Source organism: Condylura cristata, unplaced genomic scaffold, assembly GCF_000260355.1.
Source record: "Condylura cristata isolate star-nosed mole 26May11 unplaced genomic scaffold, ConCri1.0 scaffold00009, whole genome shotgun sequence".
Classification (NCBI taxonomy): domain Eukaryota; kingdom Metazoa; phylum Chordata; class Mammalia; order Eulipotyphla; family Talpidae; genus Condylura; species Condylura cristata.
In genome coordinates, this window is record NW_004567110.1 from 16,054,031 (window position 1) to 16,081,799 (window position 27,769).

Consider the following 27,769-nt stretch of genomic DNA (forward strand, 5'->3'; position numbering starts at 1 on the left):
TCATCAACATTTTTTCTATTTCATTGAAGAATGTCATTGAGATTTTTATGGGGATGGCATTAAATCTGTATATTGCTTTTGGCAGGATGGCCATTTAAATATATTTTTATTGCAGAATATATGTTCAGGAAAAATATGTAAAACACATACAATTTGATGACTAATCATAAAGCAAGCATCCGCATATTCACTCTGGTCAAGAATTGAGGAGGTAGTACTTCCTTGGATGGCCCTACCTGATCACATCCCCTCCCCCGCTTCCTTGTAAAGTGAACAGTCTTCTGACTTCTATGAAGCATCATTTATAGTTTTGCCAGGAATGTCTATATGCATGATGAGTTTTTAACTTCTTCTGTTATATTAACTTTATAAATGTCATATTAATTAGTATATTTTCTTCGTCTTGCTTTTATTCACTATTATGTTTGAAAGATTCCTCATCTGTAATTCATCTTTCATTGCTTTGGAATATCACATTTTATTTCTTCTACCTTTCAGTGGACATTTGAGATGTGTCCAGTTTTTATCTGAATTTTCTAGATTTTTAAATGTACAGCACATATGACAACATTTTGTGTGTTGAAGGTAACCATTTTAAGCCCTTCTTTCAGGTGTGAATATCAGGGAGACTGGGCCTCATTCTGTCTTTAGATCTAGTACTTGAGCATAATCAGGAGAAGACATTTCACTACTATCTAATGTTTGCTGTGAGTTTGGCAGTGGTTGCCTGTTGCAAAGTTTTGGGAACTTTTCCTTTTGTAGTCAAGTGTGTTTTTTCAGTTTATCACAACAATGTATCATAATACAAGTGAGAGAAAGAATGAATTAAATTGGTTTCTCTAAATAGGCTATTTTACCTTACATCTTTGCATTGATCAGAAACATTTGTTGTGTTGCATTTAAGCAGTGGTCAGAAATTCTCTTCGCTTTTTGAAATACTTTAACTATCCTTAACTTGTATTGCAAATATATATGGGCAGTAATAAAACCGGATTCATTCCGGATTAGTGTCCTAAGTGGTTTAGGCTTCTTACTTGAACATATGATTCCTTTTGTGACCAAGTTTCTATTATCAGTATCTTTAAAAAGAATCTTGGAGTACATAAATAACTTGCAATCCACATTGTTAAAAGTTTTGTTTTAGTTAGCTGGTTTCAGCAAAATTGGAAATAATTCCAGAAATGAAAGCAACTATGGAAAAAACAATTTAGAAATGATGTTTCTAAAAACCCAGTAAAATTGCCCCCAACTAAACATGTCTCCTAGCCCTTCTAATTTAAATAAAATTATGCAAGTAGAAGACTCCATAAAACCTATCAAATGGCTGAGTCAGTTTCTCTGGAATGTCTACATTTATCTTTAGATAATGTAGTGGCAAGATAACAGTATGAATTACAGTGGTTGTTTATTTGAAAACTTGCAGGTAGTACTGTTGGCTTGTGAATTTTGTGGTACCCATTTGTGATTTGTGATCCTTTGGCTGGATCTCCAACGTTGGGGCAGGCACGATTTGGGTTTCTAGTCTATCTTGGGTGTGTACACTTTGTTGATTGTTACTAATTGAAAATTTTTATAGTATTTCTTTAGTACTGTATCCCACCTACCATGCCTTTTAGAAATTTGGCATTATCTTAATGGCACACTTAACTTTTTGCACAAGCATCCTTCAAAGGTAACATGTAAAGTTGTTGAGCATATTGCATTTTTCATGTTAACTGCTCGATCTGTTCCTGTTACCTAATCTTCAGGCTTTCTTTATCATCTCTTTCCTCAATTACTGGTTACCTCTAATAAGTTTCCATACTCAAGTTTTTTCCTTTTAAGTCCATCCTCCACTCCAAAGTGAGGCCTTAAAACAGAAGTCTGAGCGTCTCATTCTCTTACTGAATACCCCTCTTTGGCATCTTGTTTTGCACAGTAAAGTCCAAGTCTCCTTGGCCCGTGGCCTTTGAGATTTGGCTCAGGTCGGTGTTTCTGTTTTATTTCTGCTTCTTCCTTCAGTGTGTATTATAGACAATTGTTTATGAAGTTCTCCAGCAGTTCTTACTCTTTCACACCACTATGCTTTTGCACAGGGGTTTCCTCAGGCCAGAAAACCACTTATTTTTTCTGCCTGGCAAAAACCAACTCATCCTTCAAAATGGAGTACAGATTTTTTTGTTCTTATTTTTTGAAACTGCCTCTTTCCTAATGTCCCTGTGCCATAGCCCCCCTTTTATTAATCCTCACCCTGTAATACCTTTGTGGAATTTATTACCTGGTATTGTTCACTTGACTTTCATAGATACTCTCAACTGCTTGAAGGCAAAGGCTTTATTTTGATTCAAGTTCTACTTAACTTACCAGAGTGCCTACAAATAGAGATGCGTGCTCAGGAAATGCCGGTGGAAATCATCTGGAACTAGAGCTGGAACTGAGTGGCATCATTGAATACTTTTCTTATACTGTTTTTAATGTCACGTAGATGATTTGAACCCATTTTGGTCATCTATCTTTTCTTTTTCCAGGATAGGGCATGTTATCCTTTTTGATTGTTAGTCCAGATAGCCATAGAACTACCACAGCTACGCAGAATTCACTCCATAGGGCTTATCATTGACTTTGAACTTGGTATAAAATCAATTCCTGCTGTGACACTAAATGTTTTTTATTTAAGTAATATGGTTTTAATTCAGAATATGGAACCCAAAATAAGCTTCATAAATAACACTTGTTAACTATTCCCTGAGGCTTTGTGATTATTTGTTTAGTGAAGAAGGCAGAAATGAGAATTCAAGTATTCATTGATGACTTCCTGTGTTTAATGGTAGAATTTGTCTGTAATTGTATTTTTTTTTTTTTTTACTGTCAGTGAAGTTTATTGTATTAAAATGCTAGGTAAAAATTCAGTGTCTCTTTCATGGGTACTAATGGAAGTAGCTGATAGTGTGAGGTGATGGAAACATTTCATTTCTAAACACTTTTAAGTTTGCAGTTGATTTCTGTTACTCTAGGGGACTGATCCTTCACAGCTGTTGGAAATGTAAGTGGGTTTCTTTCCTGCTGTGCAGATCTTTCCTTGTTTGGGAACCTTTCATGGCACAGTAGGGACTTTTAAAAGTGTCACAAATGTAATGCAGTGAGCATACAATTCTGTTGCTGTTCATGATAGAAAATTGAAAGCTAAAAGTGAACGAAGGAGAAAGAATGCTGAGCAAATTTGCTTGTGAGAGCTGCCATTTTTGAGTTAATGCCATCTTTTCTGGTCTGGACTTCTTCAGTGTTTTCCTTTCCTATTTTTACCATATTCTCTTCTTGGCAAATCAAAAAATAAAAGCACAATAAATTGATAAATCACAGACAAGAAAGCATAAATCCTGTCCTGATTAATACTTAGATTAATACCCTGGGGTGGGAGGAATGCAGTCAGCCAGTCAGGTGCAGGATAGAAGCAGCCCCACTGCATAGGTGTGTGTGTTGAAGTAAAGTATGTTCTTGCAACAGCCATATTCCCCCAAGTTCACAGAGGTTCAGTTGTTAGTATGTTGCTGAGAAAGGAATGCGCTCACTCTCTACTGAAGATGATGCTTTTTCAAGTATCTTTTATTCTCTGTTATGCTTTTACCACTTAACATGGAGATTGCTGCAATCACTAACCTTCACCGCAGATGTGACCCTGAAGCATGTTACACATATCCCCAGATGTTCCACTTCTCTTTAGGGCAAACTTCTGGTTAGTTTCTTGTATCAAACACTTAAGAAATCAGAATTTGAAGTTTATTTTAGGCATACTATGGTTGTTCATAGATACGAAAAGGAAAATCACGCTTTTTTTTAAACTCAGTGTTTGCATAATATCGAATAAATTGTACTGTGAGTTGTGTTTTTTATTTTTTAACTTGATAGTGCATCTCCATTATATATGGAAAAGTTTGGGAAATATGTTTTTCAAGAGGTACCTTTTAGGAAAAAATGTGTAAGTTAGCATTCTTTGTGCTACAAATATTTATGATTTACATACTCCTTCCAGATAAGTACTTGAAGAGATATAGATTTCTTTTTAATTTGACAGTTTAAAACATGTTATAATTGAACAAACTGTAGATATTCTTAATCAAAACATCTGCAGGATGTTGATTTATAAACACTGTAAAATGCTGTGTTGTTTTCATTTATGCATACTTCTGGTGGCGTATGCTTATAGTTCAAAAGAATTATTTTATCTATTTCCTTCAATCTTTTAACTTTAGCACCAGTTATAATTCTCAGTCAGCAAAGATTTTATGGCATTTCAAATCTGTTTTTCCTTCCCACCAATAATGGTCTAGCAGTTTTACATTACTAACATAAAGGAGTATAACTTTGTAAAACTAATAGTTGTAGCTAAGGAGAAATACTACATATTGTTTCTTTAGAAAAATAGGACTAGAGTATCCACAATGCGGTAATTTTATTTTAAAGTGTATCTTAACTGAGGAAAGGGAAAGTCTTTATTATTATTACTATTATTATTATTTTAACTTTGTAAAACTAATAGTTGTAGCTAAGGAGAAATACTACATATTGCTTCTTTAGAAAAATAGGAATAGAGTATCCACAAGGTGGTAATTTTAAAGTGTATCTTAATTGAGGCAAGGGAAAAGTCTTGATATAATTTTTTTTGTAAATTGTTTCATTCCTGTTCATTCTGCTGCTTCACTTGGGGGGTGGGCGGAGCCAGGAAGAACAGTTTTATAGTGGATATATTTCCAAGGTACACTGTCTGTACTTCCTACTTTCAGTCCAGTACTTTGAGAAAAACATTGTGTCTGCAGGATGCACATCTGGTGAGAACTTAATCATTTCCTCTCAGTTGCATCTTGGCTCTTTGCAGTATTTGTAGTATAATAGCATCTTTCTGAGAACAAAGCACAGAAGATAGGCACTTCTTATTAATAATCAAATGGAAACTACAGGTTTGTGATTAGTCCTTTTTCCAGATAGGGAATTACTGGGTACAGCCTTATTTTCTGTTTTTACACTTAATATGTTAAAATTGTACTACAGTACTAGATGATTTTTATACTTATTTATGATCCACTGTGAGGATCACAGTAGCACATCATGGAACTGCTGGAGGATTATAACCATATATACCAGTGAAGCCCCTTACCACCTAGTAAGCTAATTATAGACTATATGGTCTTGTGGCTTTGCCAAAAAAAAAAAAAAGAGAGATCACATAGGTAACCTGCCTTTACTGTATAAATCACTAAGTGTATATGACTTTAGCATTTAAAAATTGCATCTTTGTGACCACAAGAGTTTATATTTTTGCTTTTCACCAATTTCAATATTTTCTTACAGTCATTTCTGTGAATATTATTAATCAACTTTTTAAATTTAAAAATATTTAAATAAATACCCTGTGCACATGTACCACTGCCAAACTGAGAAAGTAAAATTCAGGTTCTTGGGGACTGATATTTGTGTTCTTCAGAAGTTCCTATGTCGATGCTCTGTGTTGGTACTTGTAGCTGGGGGCTCTAGGACTTAATGACAGCTAGGTGAAGGCCCAAGGGTTGGGCTTCCTTGATATAATTAGCATCTTAAGAAAAGAGACACCAGGAAGTATCTTATTTGGTTGCTTGCTTGTACCTTCTCTCTCTTCCCCCTGTTTAGGACTCAAGGCAGGAGTCAGGTATCTGGCAGCCGGGAAGAGGCTTCTCTCCAGGCAGTGAATGAGCCAGCATTTTTATCTTCAATCTTTTCAGTGTCCAGAACTGTCAGAAAATACATTTCTGTTAAGCTTCCCAGCCTGTGGTATTGTATGGCAGCCCAAGTCAACTGATGCACAGGCAAAGATCAAAATTGCAGTTCTTGGGTATGAACAGGCTGATCTCTCTCTTACTAAGGTAATGCCAATATATAGGATATTCTGTGTGTTTGCTGTGTAGGATACGGTTCTGTCTGCTTTCATTTCTGGTACAGGAGCAAACTTACTGAACTTTTTGTTTTATGTTGCCATCTATAAAATGTTAGTGTTTGGTAGATGGTAGGTATCCTGAGATGTTTTAACCTTCACCATTCATGGAACTTTAATTGATTTTTTTTCTGGACAGAGGCTTAATATATTATTCACAATTAGTTTTTGGTGATTATCATCTAAGCAGAGGCCTGAGAAAGTTCATACATTACCGTTATAGCAGACAACATATTACAATATCTCATTATCTATATGTTCAGCACATTCCTGAAAATAAGTTTTTTTTTTTTAATTTTTAAAAATTTATTTATTTGTGCATACAGAACTGGGGTACAGGCCAGAGGCTCAGGGGCGGCGAGAGGCTTCACCAGCGACAGAGTGGGGAGCAGAACAGGCAGATCGACGAAGTACACTGCTGAGAGGAGCAGCAGGAGGGTCAGGAGAGGTCTGTCCAGCCATGTGGTCACCTACGGAGCAGGCAGGGATCGGACTCATGCGGAAGTGGCTTTAACCTCTTAGTGCAGCGCTTTAACCCGCTCCGCCACCAGGGAGGGCCTGAAAATAAGTTTTACTGACTTGAAGCATTTGCACCTAGTTCACAAAGCTTTTAGTTACCTATGCAATTTAGTCAAGTGGGGCCTTGTGCCACCAAAACATTTGTGTGGTTTTTGAAATGAAGTATGACGCCCCCGTTTTTGTTAGCCAATAAAGTTTTTCCAAAAGATGTAAAGTAATACTTTACAAAGAATTAATGCCAAAAATAACTAATCTTGTTAATAAGTCCTAACTGTATCACTCAGCATAGTGATCGCACCCTTTTTTAAACATAACCAAGTAGATGTCACAACATCACAAGGCCAGCAGCAAAGTTAACAACAAATAGTATCTTTGGAGAAAAAGCAGAGTAGCTACGTTGTTTCCTTTACAAAATGGAGACTGGATAAGTTATCCCAGTTTGAATAGCATAAAAATATGCAAAATTACTTACTGTGAATCAGTTGCCACAGGCTCACCTCACAGTTGGTGTGCACAGAAGCACTTATTCTTAGTATATTTGTTGCTTTTGTATGAAGGAGAAGTGCTGAGTGATATTTTTCTCGTGGAAAATTCATGATTCAGGAGGGCAGAGTTTTAAGTTATTTTGTAAACTGCGATAAAGACCTGGAAGAAATATATTGGACTCCAAACTGGTATCGTATAATTGTTTTAGCAAAAAGGGCATTATTACCACAGTGCTTTTGGGGCACCAGGGAAAATCCCTCCACCTCTCTGGTTTCATCTGAGATTGGATGAATGAGTGAGAGATTAGTAAGAGAAAGACTCAATTTAATAACATAATGTGTAGAGAATTTGCATGGCTGTATATTCTAAAGTAAATGGGGTAAAGCCTGGGCTCATATAGTGCCCTGTGGTATCAAGATAGACAGGTTTCACACAAGGGTGAGAGTATGATAAGACTTGTTTGTAGACATATCCTGTCTTAGATTCCTCCCATTAAAAAAACAAAAACAAAAACAAACAACCTTGTATTTGGAGTTATCCCTAAATCTAGGTAATCTTCATTCTTTAATAGCTGCAGTTTCTCCCAAGGCTCACAGGACCCCATTGACCTTAGTTCCACATACCAGGATGATACTTACTGGAAAAGCCCTGCTCTGGATATCTTGGGAAAAGTGTGATTGTTTCAAGAGAAGACAGACTCACTACTTTATTTACAGGAAACATTTTCATTGGTTCTAGACTTTCCCTTGTCCCCCCACTCACTCCCTTTTGCACCTGAACATCTATGAAATTGGGGTGTATTTTTTAATCCATGGTGTCTTATTACCAAAATTGGCAGTCCTTTTTCTTATACTCAGAAATTTAAGGCTTGATGAAATGTTTCAATGCTTTCTAATCTTAATTCAGTATGGAAGGAAATAGTGAAAATAATAGAATTTCATTATCTGAATATCATCTTTAAGAAAATGTGGTAGAAGATTGGCCTTGCTTTCTCCATGCTGCCTGTGAGAACAGAGCTGTATGAATTTTTGAGTAGAGAACTTACAATTTTTATCCCTTCTTTTTGACATAGTTAATGCCAGTAAAAGCTATTTCTATTCCTTCAGATAATTTGCTAAAGTGTTGTGTTTTAGCTAAGTGTTTATTCTGAGTAGCTTTACAGTGTAACATCTGAGGGAAAAGAACAATTTTTAGCATTTGAGACTATGATGCTGGCATGAGTACAGTGTTCGAAGCCTAGATAGTTTTCATGTGTTAGAGGAACAAGTCGATATTGTTGGACAAATTTTAAATACTACTGCAGAAAGCTATGAATAACTCTAGAGCTTAATGAAACTATGGATTAGATTCTAGTCCCCAGAATTTCCCTAATGTGGAGATGTTAATATTTAAGTATAATGTGTTTCTTGGAAAGAATTTTAATGAGAAATCACCACAATTTTGGAGTTTCTGTTTCTTCCATGTATTTAGGATCACATGAAAATAATAAAATCATTTAATTGTTTTCTTGAGCAAAGAAATTCTAATTTAGTAGAAATAGAGTAAGAAAAGAAGCCATCTAATATATAACCAATAATTCCAGTTACTCATCTCAAGACTGTATAGTAAAACCCTGGAGGGAGAGAGAGATGCAGATCATCTCTGTCACATATACACAGCAGTTTTGTTTTTAATTTTATTAAAATTCACATTTGTATAATTGATATTAGGATAACAACATTTTTCAAAACTTGAAATTGATGGTTTTCATGAGTGCCAAATGTCCACTGAATGATCTGAAGATAATACAAGTTTGAGATACTACCTCACTGCTTTTTGGTTGAAATAAAATTAAGTGTTGGGAGAAAAATCTAATGACATTGCTGTAGTCTCTTCCTCCCTCTTCAGTGCCAGCCCCAGGCCTGTTTTCTCTGTGGAAAGTTTGTATATATGCCTCTTCTTTTAAACCTTGATCTTTACCCTTCTTCTGACTACTACTGTTAGGGCCCTAAACTGTACTTTTTTAGTGACACTGACTCTCCTCCCCCTCCCCCAGCCCTCATTTAACTCTGGGATATTAGCTCCTGAAGGCACAGCTAATCTCATGAAATTTTACTTGTGGTGGATTTTATCTGGTTCGTTAACTCGTAAAATGTCATGAGTATTACTGTCATTTTACTAATCTTTGCTATTATCATCTTTACCATGTGATGTGCCCGATCATTTTTTTTCATTTGAGACAAAATTATATGATCTTAAAACTGAAATTTTAAGTGCAGTTTGGTTATTTGGAAGTTTTCCTCAATTTTGTGTTCTACTTGATGGCAAAGCTAAAATTGTAAGTCAGTTCTCTTGTTTTCTCAGCCTGCAATTATTCTTTTGCACTGTATTATTTTGCAAGGTTAGGAGCTAGGCCTTTTACTCTTGCGCTTGATTTCCTGGTTGTATTAAGAGAGGTAGTTTGCTCATTTTAAAGACTGAGAGAACTGTATGGGATTACAGATCTTTTCTTTAGCAATATTAAGCATTTGAGTATATGCAGGAATGCTGCTGAAAACCCTGTTTGTGATAGCTGCTCCTCTCCAGTGGGGAGTCAGCTTCATCAGCCCATGCAGGGAAAGCACATGACAGCTTAGAATAAATACTTGTAATGTGAATATATGAATATATTCATAGTTTGAAGGAACAAAGGTATGGGTTTCTTACTTAAGACCCTACCACCACCAAATTTAAGGAGAATATCTGTATAAACCCTATGGAGTGCCTTTATCTGAGTATTACTATCTTTTCTTCAAGGAAAAGATGGCACATCCTTGGGGATAAGAGGGTTTTGTTGTTGTTAAGCCGATATTACCTGATTTGACAATGCTTTGAAACATTGCAGATCCTCTGATTAAAGCTAGCTTTTTAGCCAGGTATTGTTTGATCTGCTTTGGCACATTTTCAAAAGTCTTCACATAAACTGCTCAGTATTTGTGGATCGTGTAGTGAGGGACAGTTATCTTTTTGAGGGTTGGGGATCAAGTTCAGAGAAAGTAAAACAGACACCCTTTCCTTAGATGGTTATCTGTGTGTGCATCCCTCCATTTTTATAGCTGTGCAGTTTATTTCTATCAGCATAGCACATAGAGGTTAATTTTGTTTCCAACATTGGGCAGGATACTACATGTCAATTGAGAAAGCTAATTATTTGGTCAGCTTTTGTAGCTTTTGAACATTTTTCGGTAATAATTTCCTTGCGTTTCAGTGGTTTTTACTTTACCGCACCGCTCACTGTTTCGTCTTCCTCTTAATTCAAGAGGCCATCCATAGAAAATCATCTTTAGGAGTTTCAGATTGCACTATAGCAGCTGATTAGACAAGTCTTAGTAATGGCCTCTAGAGACCTCTGTGTAAAAACCCTAAAAGATAACAGGATTACTAAATTGCTTCAGGATGGTTTTTAGTGTGTATGGGTAGGACGGGATCCCTCCAAGATATATTTCTAACATAGCCGAATACAAATTCTGTAAGCCTGATTTTACAATATAACATTTTTGATAACAGCCTTTCCTCACCCCAAAGTGTTTATTTTTCTCAAATACTCGCCACTTAGTCCTGTCAACCTCCAGAATTCCTGGTCTTAATCACAAAGTAGTTTAGATGAAGCTTCCATCTAGCTTTCTTTGAGATGATCACCCTGGTCTTTGTAGGACACGGTTGAGAGACTTGTTCTGTTATGTCTTCTGCTGAAAGCTGGGGCTTCTCTAGCCATGGCCCTGTCATTCCTATTCTTCCTGATGGTGTATCTGTGTTGATCTCAATACTGTCTGTGCTTTTCTTTGGCTGTCCCTGAACAGAATTGATTACTGCCTCACACCTAACTTCTCCACTTCTTCACCCATTTACAAATAGGGAGCCATACCACATTGCCTTACTCTCCACTGTGTCTGTCTCTGTACTTGTTGACTCTCTTTTAGACCTTGAACCTCTTTGGGAATTTGATGAAAGCTTTGAACCTTTCCACAAAAGTCCATATATGCAAGGTTTTGGGTAAAAGACGTTATGACAGGAAAAATAACATGGCCTCATTAAAAACAATTCACAGGTTTTCTAGTCTCAGATATTGTGGCTGCTGTGTGAATTTATGCTTGACCATTTTCTCAGCCTTGACCTCTGTAGACCTTATTCTATAAAAAGAGGTTTGGAAGAAGTGAAGTGTATAGGGAAAGAGGAGGGGACAAAAAGTGTGAATGATGGAGAGTGTGGTTCTTTGTACTTAGGTTTCTCTGATCTAAATAACTGCCTTGCTGTTTAAAGAGTAAAGGAAACTAGTTTGGACCATCAGGGCTGCTGGAGTGGATCATCCCAGTAAGTGATAGACATAATAGATGATGACAAAGCTGTTTGTTACCTCTAATTCAGTTTAGATACTTTACTGGGTGGGCAATGTCCAGTAACCTTCCCCCAGGTCCCTGCGTACCTTGGCACTGCTGCTTGTTCTTCCTTCATATCCTCATGCCTGTTTTCACTATTGTTTTTAAAAGCTACCTGTCAAGGAGTGGGGGAGGGGAATAGGAAGCTTATTTCCTTTCTTTGGAAGAGTTATAAATGGAATCAGGAGATAGAAACTTTATATAGTGCAATGCAATTATATTGTTATATACACAGTAATAATAGAACATCCAAGATTACCTTTTCTTGAAATCTAATTTCTGTAGCTTGTCTCTTTCTTTATTGAATCTGTTCTTTATTGTACTGAATATAATTAGCTTATACGTTTAGTATCTAAGAAGTATTTTTTCCTTTTGCAATCCTTTTTCATGGTAGATTGTTTTTTGATCATACTTGTATTTGTACACATGAATCCTGCTTCATGAAATGGATGTTACAAATTCATAGACTTCCGTTTTTTAAGCCTTTTTCTGCTTTTCCCCTACTCCGGTATGAAAATTTAGGGGGAGTTTACACAACATTTGGCAACTAAATCACTCAGCCCTAATTCTCCAGAAAGTTTTCCTTGTATGTACTATAAGCTCTGGATTCTAAATTGCATTTCTGTATAAGGGGTGATGGTTAAAGCTTTTTGAGCTCTTCTTGACGTTTTTCAGTGCACCAAGCTCTTGTGAATGATTTCACTTACTTCTTTTACTTACCTTATGAAGTAGGTACCTTCTTCTCCCTCCCATTTTATAGCAGAGGAGACCTATGTTGCAGTAATTTGCTCTAGATTACATAAGTAATATAGGTGCTAAAGATAGTATCTTAGTCAGCTTAGCTGCTTTAACGAAATACCATAGACTAGATAGATGAACCAACAGGAATTGCTTTTTTCCTCATTTGAAGACTGAAAGCCCAAGGTGAGAGCCTGCAGAGCTAGTGTCTAATGAGGGTTGTTTCCTGTTGCAGTCCCCACAGGCTCACTGTGCCTGAGTACTCCAGTAGAGAGTTGAGGCAGAAAAGGCGAGTTCCGTTTTGCCTTTTCTTACAAGGGCACCAGCCCCATTGTAAGGACCCCCAAATTTACAAGAATTTTAGATGTGCCACAGTTCAATACGCACCATATTTAGATTCTGAGTAGTTTGGTGCCCTATGCTATTCTCTGCTCCCACAGTGTTAAAAACTCTGGTGTTCAAGTATTTGGTGACTTTAAAGTGGGCAAGTTGCCAGATTAGACAGGTCTATAGATACTTGTACATGTGTTCCTTTAATATACATCTGTTGCACAATTCTTTCCCCCCAAAATATGGAAAAGTAAGACTAAGAAAACAAAAAGCATTTATGATCTCACTCCCTAGAGAGTTACTGCTATTACACTTTAAGCATACTTCTTTATTCTTAGGAAGGGAGGGAAACCCAAGCTGTTTACATAGTTTAGAGTTTTTATATATCTTTTATCAATATTTTCCCTCAGCATTTCACAAGCATTTTCCCATTATCATTTAAATTTTTCGAAATATTCGAAATAATTCTTGACTAGAAGAAAACAATTTGAGAACCACTTAGCAGGTAGATGAATTTATGGGCTGAGTGTGAGAGTGATCAGGATTGATGGCACAGTGTCCCTCCTGGAGCGAGGAAACACAGAAGGGGTAAGAGTTGGAGGGTAGGATGCTTTATATCTTCGTAGTATACATCCCTGTGGGATTTCCCCCAGAAAATGTGAAGTGTTTAGGTAAGTCTCCTAAATTGTGATCATTTTTGTGGGAAGCTTAAACCACCTTGTTCTAGGTGAGGAAATGAAGGCTCAGAGAGAAATGCATGAACTGTGCGACAGCTCATTGAGAGTTCCTACTGGAAGATGACATCAGGATGACTTTATCTGATTCTCGTCACAGGTGTCATTCAGTCAGTGGTTTCAGGATGATCAGGTTTGTGTGTACACTAAACATACTAAACAATACCTCCAAATGGGATCACTTGTTCTCTGTTGTGACTAGTTAGTGCTCATTACTGATGCATCTCATCCCCTCCCCCCCTTTTTTGACAACTGGAATTTGAATTGATGGCTGGTTTCACACAGGACAGAATTAATTCATGCTGACAGTCCTTTTCCCCTTTTAAAATAAAATTTGCAGACAATTTTCTGTGTTACAAAAAGTATGAAAAGTATTCACAAGACCACTCTTCTTTTTACATTAAAAACCAAGATTTATAGAAAAGTAAATCAGGTGATTCTGTACAGAAGTGTCTTTTATTTCCCAAATGGAACATGTTTTTCTTTGAAAGCCCAACACGAAAACTTCAATACTAAGAAAAGTCTTTGAGATGTGATGTTTTTCTCCTCTGGATGATATAAATGATCATATTTCCCCCTTTGCTTTGATTGCCAAAGTGCTCACAGTTAAATTTGTGTATTTTAATCAAAATATCTGTGGCTTACTTTACATTGTTCATCTCCTGTTTTATTGATTATGTGTTTTAATGTGAGTTATTTCTTGTGTATAATGAACATGGTAAGGTGTGAGATCTGTCTGGATTCTTGGATACTTTCAGCATCTTACTTTGTTTTGGCACTTGTTAGTACCTGACACAAATATGTCAGAGGTATTAGACTTGTCCTCCTAAAAGAGCTTATTACATCATGTGAAATACATAGTTTTCTGATTTTTAAGATGTTCATTTTGTTTACTAGACCATGTTTTCAGTTGTAACAAGGGTTAGCAGTGGGCTGTAGGTTGTTATTCAATGACAATCTTCATTATGTAGGGAAAGGTCTAGAGCCCTGGGTGTCCTGATTGGATGAATTTACTTTGTTGGTATAAACAGATCTCAAATGACACAACTAATTGAGCAGTTGTGCTCTATCATCCGCTTTCATGCTTGTGTTTTCATGACCAAGGGCATAAATCTCTGTGTATATTAAATCCTCATAACCTCAAAGAAATAGGATCCTCTGGCTGTGTTTCATGATTTGATTAAGATAACAATGATAATTTGTCACAGGATGTATACCTTATTTTCTGTTAATAACCCAGTTTATTTCTTAAAAGACATCTGAAAATATTAAAATCTTTCAATGTCTTCATTTCCAATAATTTTTAAAGCTCATCCTGATTTTAAAAATTAGAGTAAAATCCCTTCCCCAGCATTCTCTTATTCCCAGTTTGTCATTTAGCAGAAATTATTTTTCAAAAATGATAAGCACTTAAAAAAATGAAACTGCTAAGACAGTTTTTAAAAATGTTTGATTTTTAATAAAAGCAATACTTTTGTTAATGCTTTTTAAAGGAGAACATCTTAGGGGCCACCCTCGTGACGCTATCAACCTATCAGCCATTGCAGCACGACTTCCAGCCCCACTGGAGAGCTGATCCACATGGCAGCAGATCTCTCCCACTGCTCCCCTCAGCAGTGTGCTTCAGTAAATCCGCCTGTTCTGCTCCCCACTCTCATTGGTGAATCCTCTCCCTCCCCACACGACCTCTGACCTTGTCCCAATTCTTGTATTCATAAACACGTATTTTAAAAAATAAAATGGAACATATTAGTCTAAGTAGGGTAGACTTCATGTTGGACACTTTATTGTGAAAATCTAGCTGTTAGAATTGGGTCTAATAACAGATGTGTTAATTGGAAAAGAAGGATGAGTATGTGATGCAGGCTAGATGAAGAGAATATGGAAATTTTAAGATGTGCACACCCTAGTTCTCTCCACCCAAAGTGACTCTTATTTAATTTCTTTTTTTCAAATGCGCATTCTGTTTGCCTAAATCTACATCTGCTGCTCGCTTTGAACGCTGCCTGAAACGTATGTGTGACTTGGCAGAGAGTGTGATATGAAGAGGAGGCACAGAATATTTTGTCTTGTTAAATAATGGGGCAAAGCTGTCATGCTTAGCCTGTCCGTGCTCACTGGTGTCCCTTGCTGCTGCAGGAAAGGAGCTTTATAATTATGTTCTTAAAAGGCCTACTTAGGTTAACATTATTACTAGACAGAAAAGAGATTTTGATGAATTCCTCTTCCCTGTCATGTTTGTTGAAGTCATTTATTTGTTTCAGGGATGTTTTTGGGCTTTGTTTGCTTGCTTCCTTATACAGCCATTTGTATCCTGTGATTGAGCTTAGTTTGTTTCTTGGCTGTAAGGAGCCTATCTTAGATGTGTTCTGTCCTCTCGCTTGATGTGTTTGCGCAGGTCTTCTGTAATTTGAGTCAGAACCTTGTTGCAGAGTAGTCTAGGCATAAGTTTTCAAATCGTAAGATGTTCAGTTGCATATTTGCAGTAGGGACTTTGACATTTAAAAATCTTTGAAGATAGTTTATCACTAATATTTTACTAGTGGTGGTCAATTAATGGTTAAGTTAGTGACCATACATGCACAAGTTAGAGTTTCTGAAAAACTAGAGTGTATTTTTGTTAGGTATATTACACTTTTTTGATAAAAAAGCATTTGTTTACACTTTACAGATAGAGTTGAAATTCTGTAAATGGTTGGTTGCCTGGACTGTGGAGTCAGCAAGTTTGAAGTCAGATTGAGTTCTGCGACTTCACAAGCTGTGGTAAACAGCTTTTCTAAAAGGATTTCAATAATTATGATTAGCTTAGTTAGAGTTATTGTGAGGAATACAGTCAGATAACATATGTAGACCACTTAGCAGAAGCCTAACATAATAAATGTTCACTAAGTGCTGGCTTCTCTTCTGATGCTTCGTTCTTCTTCCAGTCCATATCTATATATAGTTTAAATATAATTCTATTATGATGTTAAATAAGTAGATTTGTTTTATACAGTATTAAATCATTAATTGACTGCTTTCATTAAATTGTCTTTGATTTTTGAAACTTAAATTAGGTTACTTGTCCTATAAGAATTCTTTAATAAGCCAACTATAACACTTTTCCTTAATCTGCCAGACAGATCTCAAGTTTTAGGACGTACTATAGTTTTCACTGTCTACTTTCAGCTATTTGTAGCTTCGCCAACTGTGGCAGTTCTTTGTTCCTATTTTTCACTGAGAAATTGTATTTTACAGGGACTCACTTAAAGTAATGTAAAGTTCAAAAAAGATGATTCAAAAAAGGTGGTGAAATCCTTTGTGGGTAGAGAAGTAAAGGTGAAGGTTCTGGTTAATTGCTAAACTGAAAAGTTTCTACTCTATTGCTCTTCCCGGTGATCTTCAGGAAAAAATTCAAATCTCAAATTCTTGTTTGGTTGTTTGCCAGTGTAACCACAGATAGAGCATTTAAATAGAAGACAACGTATCATTTTCAGTGTTTTCCTATTTGGAGATAAAACAAGAGAAAGCCCAACAAATGTGGTAGGTTTTTGAAAGGAATCGTTATTGGGCAGCCTGCCTCAGTTAAGACAGTTTTAGCTCTAGGCAATTCAAAATTGACTGTTTTGCAAAGAGGATATCTGGAAAAAGTGAATATGAACATACTGGTGCCAAACTTTGAACATTTTAGTGTTGTAAACCAGCCTCTCCTTTGCTTAGGAGGAGAGACTGAGCTAATTAAGACAATTGTGAAGGTTGAAGAGATTTATAAACCTTAAGTTCGTTTTATAATCCTTCCAAATTTTGTAGCACCACCTCAATTGCATGCACTTTTGTATTAGTAACTTGAGTTGACTTAATACTACCAATTTGTCATTGAAATTCATTGTTGCAGTTTCTCCTTCCTAGGGTGTTTGTTTTTTAAATGAAGAATGTTTAAAAGGGTTTTCCCTAAACTTTTCACTACATACTCCTGAGTTATTCTGGTGAATATTATCATAAATTTCAAAATAGCCCTTCAAAAATATTTCCCCCTTGCTATTTATCTTTGGGGAAATTCTTCAGGAATATTCAGCCATTAACTAAGAAGTGAATACCATAGGTTGAAATCACTGCTTTGGGCTTCTGTTAAACCTGAGAACTTTAGAGCAGAAACGAAAGCATGTCTACACCCAGAATCAACTGTGCGAAGTTGCCAGTAAATGCTTGTTTCTTACTTCATTGCTCTGCATTAAATCTGCAGCAGGGAGTTAGCACCTTTTCTGGGAAGGAGAGGGTTATTTTTCTTTTCTTTCATTTTCCATGATTCTTTTCCTTCCTAGGTGTAAGGAGATAGAGTGAACCACCTCTTGGTGTAGCCACATCTTTACAGCCTCCTGTTAAATTCCAGCCTATGCAAGTGAGGCTGAGCTAGGCATGGAAAGAAGAGTGTGATACCACCTCCTGTTCACCAGAGCCTGTGGACTAAGACTGTACATTGTCATTGTCCCTTTGAGATACCATGGGCTCCTCCAGCCTCCAATTTTGGGTTTCCTAGCAAAACTGAGCCTCTTGTACATGCCTACTTTACCTTGCTCTATATACCCTTAGTATACACCTCACTACCCCAGGATAATTCCTGAAAGACTTGCAAAGGCAAAAAAGCAGTGACATTTGTCTGGGTGATTAGAATCTGCAATCACTATCCATTATTCCTGTGTAAAATTGACTTGCATGTTTCCATTAAAGAAATTATTTATGCATAGCACTGGGATATAGGCCAGAGGTGCAGGGTGGGAGAGGATTCACCAAGACAGAGTGGGGAGCAGAACAGGCAAGTTGACTGAAATACACTGCTGAGGGGAGCATCGGGCAAGACAGGTGAGGTCTGCTGCGCCCTGGCTGGGGATCAGGCTCGTGCTGCAGTGGCTGGATAGCTTCATAGTGCTGAGACTTTACCACTGAGCCACCAGGGAGGCCCTGCATATCTCCATTTTATGACTATTTTTCCTTGTCTCTATCATAGGTCAGAGGGTCAGCTCATGAGTGGCTCAGGTCAGTTGATTGATGATTGCGGCTGGGAGGCTTGGGTTTGAGTTTAGTAGGTCAGCCTACTATGCATTTCTTACCCTTGATGAGGTTTCGCAGAGCACTTTTTTTGGGCTGGGATTCATACTTTTTTTAAAGCTGAGTTGGGGGAGAGTTGTAAAACTATGTGGGTCATATCTACACCAACATTGGAGTGAGGACACAAATTTAAAAGTATATAGATAAGAAAAAAAAAAACTTAAAAAAATTTCACAGTGAATTAATTGGGGGGAAAAAAAAACGGCATGCTGAATCAAGGTGACCTTCTAGAGCTGCTGGTATTGGAGCTGCACATGAGCAGTCCTGGTGAGGTGTTGGCCCCGGAGCCCCTCAGCTTCACAGAGGGGCTCTTAGCCCCTTTTGCTTCACTTTCCAAGGAACACTTGCAGTCCTTTTAGAGCCTTTTTCCTCTGGGTTGAAGTTGTTTTTTAGGTGGTAAGTCCAAACAAAGAGAGATGATTGGAAATTCCATAAAGAAAAGGGCCCAGCACTGAATTCCAGTGAACTGTAGATTTTCAGAAGCAGTTTTAGCAATTCATCTATCATTGTTCTTACTTACCCCTTACATTTATGTATTGTTTTTATTAAAGCCATGTAAAATCTTGCGTGTCATGATATTCTAAGCTGTTGAAGAGAATGGATATGCTTCTCCACCACTAATAATGCATTTCAGTTCCCAGAAATACATACCTGTAAGAGTGGGAACCCCACAGGCCTTATATCCCATAGTCTCTTCCCTGAGAGAAATACTTCATTTTCATTCTTATCCAAGGGACTGTAAGGTAGGTAAGACTCTGGATAAAGAAAGGAATCTGGAGCTCTGCTACTGCCCTTGGATTGGAGGTTTTTTTCCTTAACCACCCCAGAATTGTTACCATGAAATGTGTTGTATTCAGGCTATTTGAAGATGTTTTTCACAGAAATGCAGTTTTATTTTGTGTTTTAATGTATATTGGAGACCCTGCCTTCGTTTATTAAAAAAAAGATTGCTACTTAGCACACACCGTGAACATTGTGGAGTCACAGCATTTGACTGGCAGATATTTTTTGGAGATGGAAAAAGTTAGCACCAGGGAAGAGTCAGCAAGATACCCAATGAGAGAAGCTTCAGAGCTGGCATGACAACCTTAGATCTTGAGATTCAGTGTCTTTCTTCACTTCTATTGTAAGTTGGTAGAATCTAATCTCTGCAGTTTTACAGCGAAATCCTACAGTTACATCTGTTTGGGAAATAGTGGTTTAAAAAATTGGTTAAATTCACATTTCTGCTGGCAGTAGCTTGATGCTCTTCTCCCATCTCATCCCTGTCCTCTTAATATATGTTGTAAGTTTAATTCTGGTTCATAATTACAATTTTTGATACTTTCTATAAGTTAAATTTGCTTAAAATTCAGTAGCCAAATCAGTGACTTTACAATAATTTTAAAAGGTTAATAGAAATTAACCTTTTATCATGACAGTAACAGTTGCTCTATCCCAAGTTTATGTGCTTGATAGGATTCCTTTATACTGGGGGAGAGCCTCTGGTGTGCAAAAGACACAATATAAGGGGAAAAAAACAGTTGATAAAGATTATTATGTATTTTTACTGTTCCTTGAGGCCAGCATGTGGTGTAGAAAACGAAAATCTTAACACACACACACACACGAACCAATAGAATACCTGAGCAGTTGATCAGTTGTCTGCCATCCTTTACTATGAGAAATATAACTTTTCCAAGCAGATTTATAATTGCTTTGCCTAGTAACAAGTGTTGAAAAATAAAACTGTACCCATCTGAGGAAAGTTCTGTTATACTTTATGGTCCTGAGTCTTGTTTTCTTTGTAAAACTATAGCTCTATGACCAAGGAAATGTTAGACATATAACTTTACTTATGCTAAAACTTGATTAAGAGTTTTAAAAACGAAATGGATTGGATTCCAAGTTAAGCAGATATGTTTATTCAGTATAGCCATGCATTCACTATAATAATAATAGCTGGGATATTATGTTGACTGTAATACTTCCTCTTGTATTAAATATTTGTTACTCATCAGGCTATATTGCTTTTTAAAGTGCTTTACTATATTGTCACTTTTACTTCGTTTTTTTCTGGTAATATTGTTAAAAATTAATATATATAAGTCATTAATTTGACAAAAATTAAGTCATCCAACCTTTTCTTTCTTTATGTGGTGATTAAAATACAGCTATTCTAATGAGAAAAGGGTCTGTTAACACAAAGGAGCACACAGACAAGAAAAAAATTCTTTTTTTAAGTTTAGCATATACAGCAGGGGGCACCAGATGAAGGCAAAAAATGAATTCTTATATTTTAAATCAGCAACAGCCTGTATCCTGTTCATATATAAATAATGTGGTTGTTAGTTGTTTCCTCATTAATTTTACTTGATGGTTTTGACTTGTTAGTACCAAAATCTGGTGTTGAAGAAGACACTGATACCATTCTAACTTTTTAATCAAAACTATTCTCTTTTTAAATGAAAGTTCGTTACAACCAACTAGTTTAGTAATTACAGAAATTCTTCTTAAAAAATTATTTTAGAGTTTTTAAAAGGGGAATGGAAACTACATTTAATAAATTATTCCTTGTTTAGAACAGTACATTATTTTTGTTTTAATTCCTTTTCTAAAAAAATGTGTTTTCACTAATGAACACAAAAGAAAAGTCCAAATGATCTGAAAGCTTAATTTTATTGTCTTTGTATGTGAACTGAATACATTTTAAATCTGGAAACCTGCTTGCTTCGACTAACAGTTATGTATGAATTTGTTTCCAGAAAGACTTGATTTTTAATATCGGTGGCGTTATTAAATGGTTTTACTTTTGTCCTCCTTCCTCCCTTATTCAGTCCAGTATCAGATGGAAATGATGAGGAGCCTTCGCCATGTCAACATTGACCATCTCCACGTGGGCTGGTATCAGTCCACATACTATGGTTCCTTCGTCACACGGGCTCTCCTGGATTCTCAGTTCAGTTACCAGCATGCTATTGAAGAATCTGTCGTTCTCATTTACGGTTAGTAGGAGGTTCCTTTATTATTCTTTTCTTCCCTCAGTATTATTACTTCTATTTTTGTTTTCTGTCTTTTTGCCTGTAAGAGCAGCCTGGCAGACCTTCTCGAGTAAATACCAGCCCTGTTTCTGCAGCAGCCTCAGCAGCAGCTAAGTCTAGACAGGGTTTCCTTCTTTCTGTTTATTTTTCTTGCTATCAGAGCCCTGATGTGTACATTTTGGAATGCTGGAGTAGCTGCTTCATTTTTATTCCTCCATCTCCCCTCCCTCATTTGAAGGGGCTGGTGGAACTAGACCAGATGTCTAACAAACCCCGATTGCTAGAGTGTCTGGCTCTGTACGTGACTGACCAATCATAACACAGCGTGCCAATTTTTTTTTTAATACCTCTGACAGCAGTGTACAAAACCTGGACTGTTTCTTAGCACAAAGATTTTTTTCTTTTCGTCCTATTTAATGGTGTTTCCTCAAGCTCTCCAGACCAGATGTTCTGTGCTGTATCAGAACTGTAGGCAATTTAACAGCTTTATAGCCTTCCCCCTCCCCAAACACTCACAGTTTGCCATATCTGGCAGACTTGCATATAGTTTCCAGCTGAGAAGTAAATGTAACGTCCTGAGTATCTGTCAGAAAAAATACTAATGAATACGATCAATCTTATGAGCTGCCCCCAAATTGTTTCAGTATGTTAACAATTGGATTACAGTAAAGAACAAGTTGTTAAAGTGTACTTATATTGGCTGGAAACATTGCATCATCAGACCTTGATGAATTTTCCACTTGTTTCAATCTATTTTGGTTTTTATTTTATCACCTATTGCTAAAAGTTTCACTGTGTTAAGTTTCAGACAACATGAATGTTAACACAGGTTTTAGGCGAATATTGGCATGCCAGAGCCGTTATCATGCAGCAAGTGCTAAGCTCCCTTACTCAGGGAGTGTTTAAGCAGTTAGTTTTGACAAAATCAGCTTCACTAAAACTGAAAAGACGCTTTTGCGATAGCTCTTTGACTTAAGTGGTTTTATTTATAAAATCTGTTTTAACTAAGAAATTTAAACAGTGATTACTAGGCTGGTTAATATTTGTTTGCAGGGCTATTCATTTCAAGCTAATTGACTGAAGAGCTACCTCAATGTATGTAGTGAATTTCCATATTTCATATTCATCAGTGCCTCTAAGTATATACGCAGTATATAAGATGCATGTAACATGGATGTTTAAATTTTTTTAATCTATTACTGGTTCTAGCAGAAGAATAGATTGAAAATAACTGGATTTTTGAATCTTCCATTTTACTTTAGGAAAGAGGTTATTCTATTACAAGTAGGAGGGTAGCTTCCTAAATTTTTGCTTACAATTTGCTCTGTTAGTTTGAATCTGCTTTAAATTGTGTCCTGCTTATATTTTGCCAAGTTTGCATATAAGCAGTAAAATGTGCCTTAGACCCATGTCATTTGAGCACTGGCAGCAACAGAATTTTTAGTTGACTTCTTTTTCTTTTCCCTATTTGAGATCCCATAAAAACTGCCCAAGGATCTCTCTCATTGAAGGCGTACAGACTGACTCCTAAACTGATGGAAGTTTGTAAAGAAAAGGACTTTTCTCCTGAAGCGTAAGTGTTTGTCGGTCTATGAGGCATCGGTAAGGGGTTAGGTGTTTTTTTTTGTTTTTTTTTTTTTTAAAGAATTTTTTGTTTGCCACAGTCATTGAATCTGATGTGGTGTTACGGTAATGCTTTTGCCATGTGGACAGTAGAAGTTTCCTGCATGGCTCAATGCCACTTGACTTCTCCTTTTCCATGTTTAAACTATTCTCTATGGAATGTCTCCTCTGTTGTTCTCACCAAGGATGAATTCGTTTAAAATGGGATTAATTAGCTACTGTATTTGAAGAAATAAATGATTAAATAAAGGGAGCTGTAACTCCTAATCGGCTGCTGTCAGATTGTAACTTTGTCAGAGCACTTCTGTGCTGTATATCTTTAAGTTCCTGTTTCAGAAGGAGGCTTGGAAAGATATTTTAAGGATTCATAAGGAATGTGACCTCTTGCATGTTTTATGGATGACATGATATGTATGTAGAAAATTTATCGATAGGGCTTTTTGTGATCCTACATAATAGCACTAGGATATTTTCATCAATATTTTTGTTTAAAACATTCAGAATTTTTTCTGTTAATCACAGGAATTTGTATTTCTTATTACATCGAAGTGACTTTAAATTCATGTAAGACAAAATAATTCACACAGCTAGCTTTTCACTGAATCCTAAACAAAATAAAGTACAAAAAGAGTTAGTCCACAGCATTTGCTGGGTATGGTAGCTATAATTGAACTACAAGCAGTTGCATTCTTGCTATGTTCTGAACCACTGAGTGTGGACTAGCCTATGAGCGCTCTGCAGGTGTTAATCTCTTTAGTTCAAGTAAGCTTTTAAATTTTTCTAAAAACTGGCATATTTTTTTGCCTTGCTGTTTGCTTTGTTTGAACTGTTTTAGATGTAGATTGTATAGCATAATGTCCCTCCTATGACATTTGCATTTTAGTATACCAAAGAAGTTTTGGAGATACCTGACTACAAAAAAGGTTAATTTTTTGCCAACAATCTTACATTATGGGCTTATTATTTGTATCATTTTCAGTTATTCAAATCACTCCAGTTATGCTTGACTCTGTAGAACTTTAGTTTCTCTCTCTTTTTGTAAGAGTGCTAAATGAAACAAAGCTCCCAGGGAGAGCCTATAATTAGGGAAAATGTATGAACTAGTCAATTTAACACTTACTTCTGACCACCAGACTAACTTATTTTTAACATGCTTCACAGATTGAAAAAGGCAAGTATCACCTTTGAGTACATGTTTGAAGAAGTGCCGATTGTAATTAAAAATTCACATCTGATCAATGTCCTAATGTGGGAGCTTGAGAAGAAGTCAGCCGTAGCAGATAAACATGAATTGCTCAGTCTTGCTAGCAGGTAAGTGACTCTGCCGAATGAAAAGTCCCTTTTTATCACTCTCTGTAAAAGATTCTTTTACTTAGAATTTATTAACCTATGAAGCAAGAAAAAAAAATTACTTGAGCACATTTTGAGGTTACTAAGACATATGTAACAACATGTAGTACTTGTCCAGCCCTGCTAAGATCCCAGGAAAAAATGCCAAGCTGATAAACTGAAACAGTGTTTGAATACTAATCGCTCCTATTAGAAGAACCCTCTGCTGCTGTTGCTGTATTATTTTTGCTTTGATATGGTAAATGCCCATGGGGAAGTTTCTTTATTTGGCTCAGCTTTATTTATTGGATACTGTCTGTCGAGGCCTACTGTTTTATGTCTGGATATTTAATAATGCTCAGGAGAAAAACAAAAACACTTCTTTGTTTTATCAGTGCTACATCCCCTTGCTCAGATGCAGGCTTTCTTAGTAAACTTCCGTTGGAATTTCTAACTAAGAGTAGAATTTTCTGAACCCGATACTGGCATTTACTATGTTAGGCAGTAGTTACATCTTTTCCTTCAGTATGACTGCTGTCCCTGTGATAGTATTTTATTAGTAAAACACTAAGCAAGGTATTACAGGACAGATCGTTGCCTTCATGGAATTAATGTTCCTTTTGTCCCCATCTACTACCACTTGTAATAGAAATATGACCAGCACTTTCTCTCTAAATATATGACTAAAGGAAATGACTAAAGGAAACAAGGTGTATTTTGTTAAGCAACCAGTTTGGAGCAGAAGCTCTGTTATTTATCAAGTTTTAGTTATCTCAGATGAAAGCTTGTACCAAACAATACAGAGTTTGTACTTCTTCCATATAAGACAAGTGAGATGAACGTGGGACCGGAGAGCCAGTGTTCTCCAGACTGCTTGGAACCACGTCCACGGCATGACTGTGTCACGGGCTGCTGGACAGTCTTTCCTGGAGAAACTAGTTGGTAGACCAGTTTGCTCTGTGTTACATCCAGGTTGTGGAGCTTATTTGGTATTAAAGAGTGTACTGTTTTCAAACAAGTATTCAGAATAGTTCTTTAATTTGTCTCTTTTGAAAGGGCATATTTTTCCTTACTGCTTTTACAGACACACTCTGCACACCTGTGTTTAAAACCATTGTGTTTAGAACCTTACTCAGTATGCAAGGGTAAAATTGGGCATATTGGAGCCCTCCTGGTGACACAGCAGGTTAGAGTGCAGCACTGCAAGCTGGCTGCAGCTGGCTCAGTGTGAGTTCGATCCCCACCCCAGAGGTGACCTCTCCTGACCTGTCCGCAACTCCCCTCAGCAGTGTACTTCGTTGATCTTCCTGTTTTGCTCCTGACTCTGTCTCTGGTGAATCTTCTCACCGTCCCTGCACCTCCTATCTGTACCGCAGTTCTGTATGCATAAATAAAGTCATCTTTTAAAATTTATTTTTTTAGTTTTGGTATGTTAAGTGTATAGTTACGTGATAATTTTAATCGACTACATGAAAGCTTTTGCTTATATAATTATGTCTTAACCTTTTCTCAAGCTTCCTTTATTAAGCATGCAACCCAAATACAGCCTTTTTATGCTTTCATATTGTCATTGAGCTGGTCTGTAATGTCTGTTTGGCCATAGCAGCACTGGTAATAGCCAAAAAGATGTTCGCTGTTTTCCATGTCAACTAAGATCTAGACGATAATTTCATAATGTTTTTTTTTTTTTTTAAGATTTATTTATTTATACATACAGAGCTGAGTACAGGACAGAGGTGCACGGACAGTGAGAGGATTTACCAGAGACAGAGTGGGGAGCAGGACAGGCAGATTGACGAAGTACACTGCTGAGGGTAGCAGTGGGCGAAGAGGAGAGAAGTGAGGTCTGTCGCGACATGTGGGTCACCTCTGGGGCAGGGATCAAACTCATGCTGAAGTGGCTTTAGCTTCTTAGTGCTGCACTTCAACCTGCTGCACCACCAGAGAAGGCCTCTTTTATAATGGTTTTTTTATCTTCTGTAGTTTATGTGAATTAGAAAGAAGGCAAATTGATGTTCATGTTGAGGAACAAATAAAACAACCTTGAAAAGCAGAGTTTTTACTTTTAGACTATGCCACTGACCCAAATGGATAGTGACTATTTTTAAAGACTGATACGTAATCTTTGCACATTTCAAATTTTAATATTTTTTGCACAAATAGTGTGATGTTAGTAGTTAGGTCAGTTGTCTTAAATATTTTTTTCAGAGAAACTATATCCCAAATCATTCGTAAGTGGCTCCTTAATATTTTGCTTGGTCTTACTTTTCACCGCCCAAATACGGTACCTGTTCTTTGATTTACCTTATTAACTTGCTATATGATGAATAAAACTTACTATATTCCGGCACTCCCTGGTGGAGCAGTGGGTTAAAGCACAGCACTAAGGAGCTAAAAGCCACTTCTGCAAGAGTTCGATTCCCGCCTGCCCCGAAGTGATCACATGGTGTGGCAGACCTCTCCTGACCCTCCCGCTGCTCCTCTCAGCAGTGTACTTTGTCGATCTGCCTGTTCTGCTCCCCACTCTGTCTCTGGTGAAGCCTCTCGCCGCCCCTGAGCCTCTGGCCTGTACCCCAGTTCTGTATGCACAAATAAATAAATCTTTAAAAGAAGAAAAAAAATAAAACTTGCTATATTCCTTTCCATTAAAAAATTCTAATCTTAATGTTATTAGAGGGAAATTCTAGTAATGGTGGTTTCATAACAACCTTTATTAATTCTTTACAATGTGTTACACACAGAAAAAAATAATTTTTTATTTCCTCTTCTAAAAATAAACAAAGGCAGGCATCATACATTAAAGATAATAAGGGTAAAAATGATAGTGTGGCCAAAATCGACTTACCATATATGTCTCAATTCACATCTGTTTAAGTTATCTGTTTTCAGTTCTTTGTTTCCGTGGCAATAAAAGAAAAGGCTATAGTATTGAAATGCCTAACAATAACTCTCTGTTTCAGTATTCTTGTTGAACTGGTATTGAAAAGATCACCATAAAATTGCTCTTGGTAATGGACCTGAATGTTATCTGCTACATTGTTATGTATTATTGTTAATTGATTTTGCCTTTAAAGGCCTGTACTGTGCAGGCTTTTTAGTATCAGATTGGATATATTTCTGAAGAGCACTATAGTAATATAAATGTTATGGAATGTTTAAAGTTTACATGTCTATGCTTGTATTCTTTCACTATAATTACACTTGCTTGCTACATACTGCATCACTGCTTTACATTAAAGATTTTTTTTGGTGGAGAGGAAGGCACTGTTCTAATACTACCATCCCCATTAATAAGATCAACATCATCATTCTCCAACATTTTAAGATCTGGGAACAATTTCTAGATCTTTGTGTGCATGAGACAGTAGTGCTCTTTGTTTTTATACAGTATCACTGGTTGTCCCCATCACCTCTCCCCTCAATCTCTTGAAACACCCAGTCATGGGGTTGGTAGTGATCTATCCCTTGTCTGAATTCCTTTTACATTTAATAATATAAACAACCTATATAACAATTATGTAGTTAATCATAACATTTCTTGTATTTAATACTTTTCAGCCTCAGTTTGTG

At 36.7% G+C, this 27,769-nt stretch overlaps 1 protein-coding gene across 1 annotated transcript in view; it reads left to right on the forward strand.

Annotated features, from left to right (window-relative positions):
* The window catches only part of EIF3H (eukaryotic translation initiation factor 3, subunit H), an 86,922-nt gene that overhangs the window by 49,279 nt on the left and 9,874 nt on the right, over window positions 1-27,769 (forward strand). Inside the window, exons 3-5 of the mRNA XM_004679629.2 lie at window positions 21,044-21,211; window positions 22,721-22,820; window positions 24,032-24,181. Coding sequence (XP_004679686.1) covers window positions 21,044-21,211; window positions 22,721-22,820; window positions 24,032-24,181 — 418 coding nt within the window. The remainder of the gene's footprint in view (window positions 1-21,043; window positions 21,212-22,720; window positions 22,821-24,031; window positions 24,182-27,769) is intronic.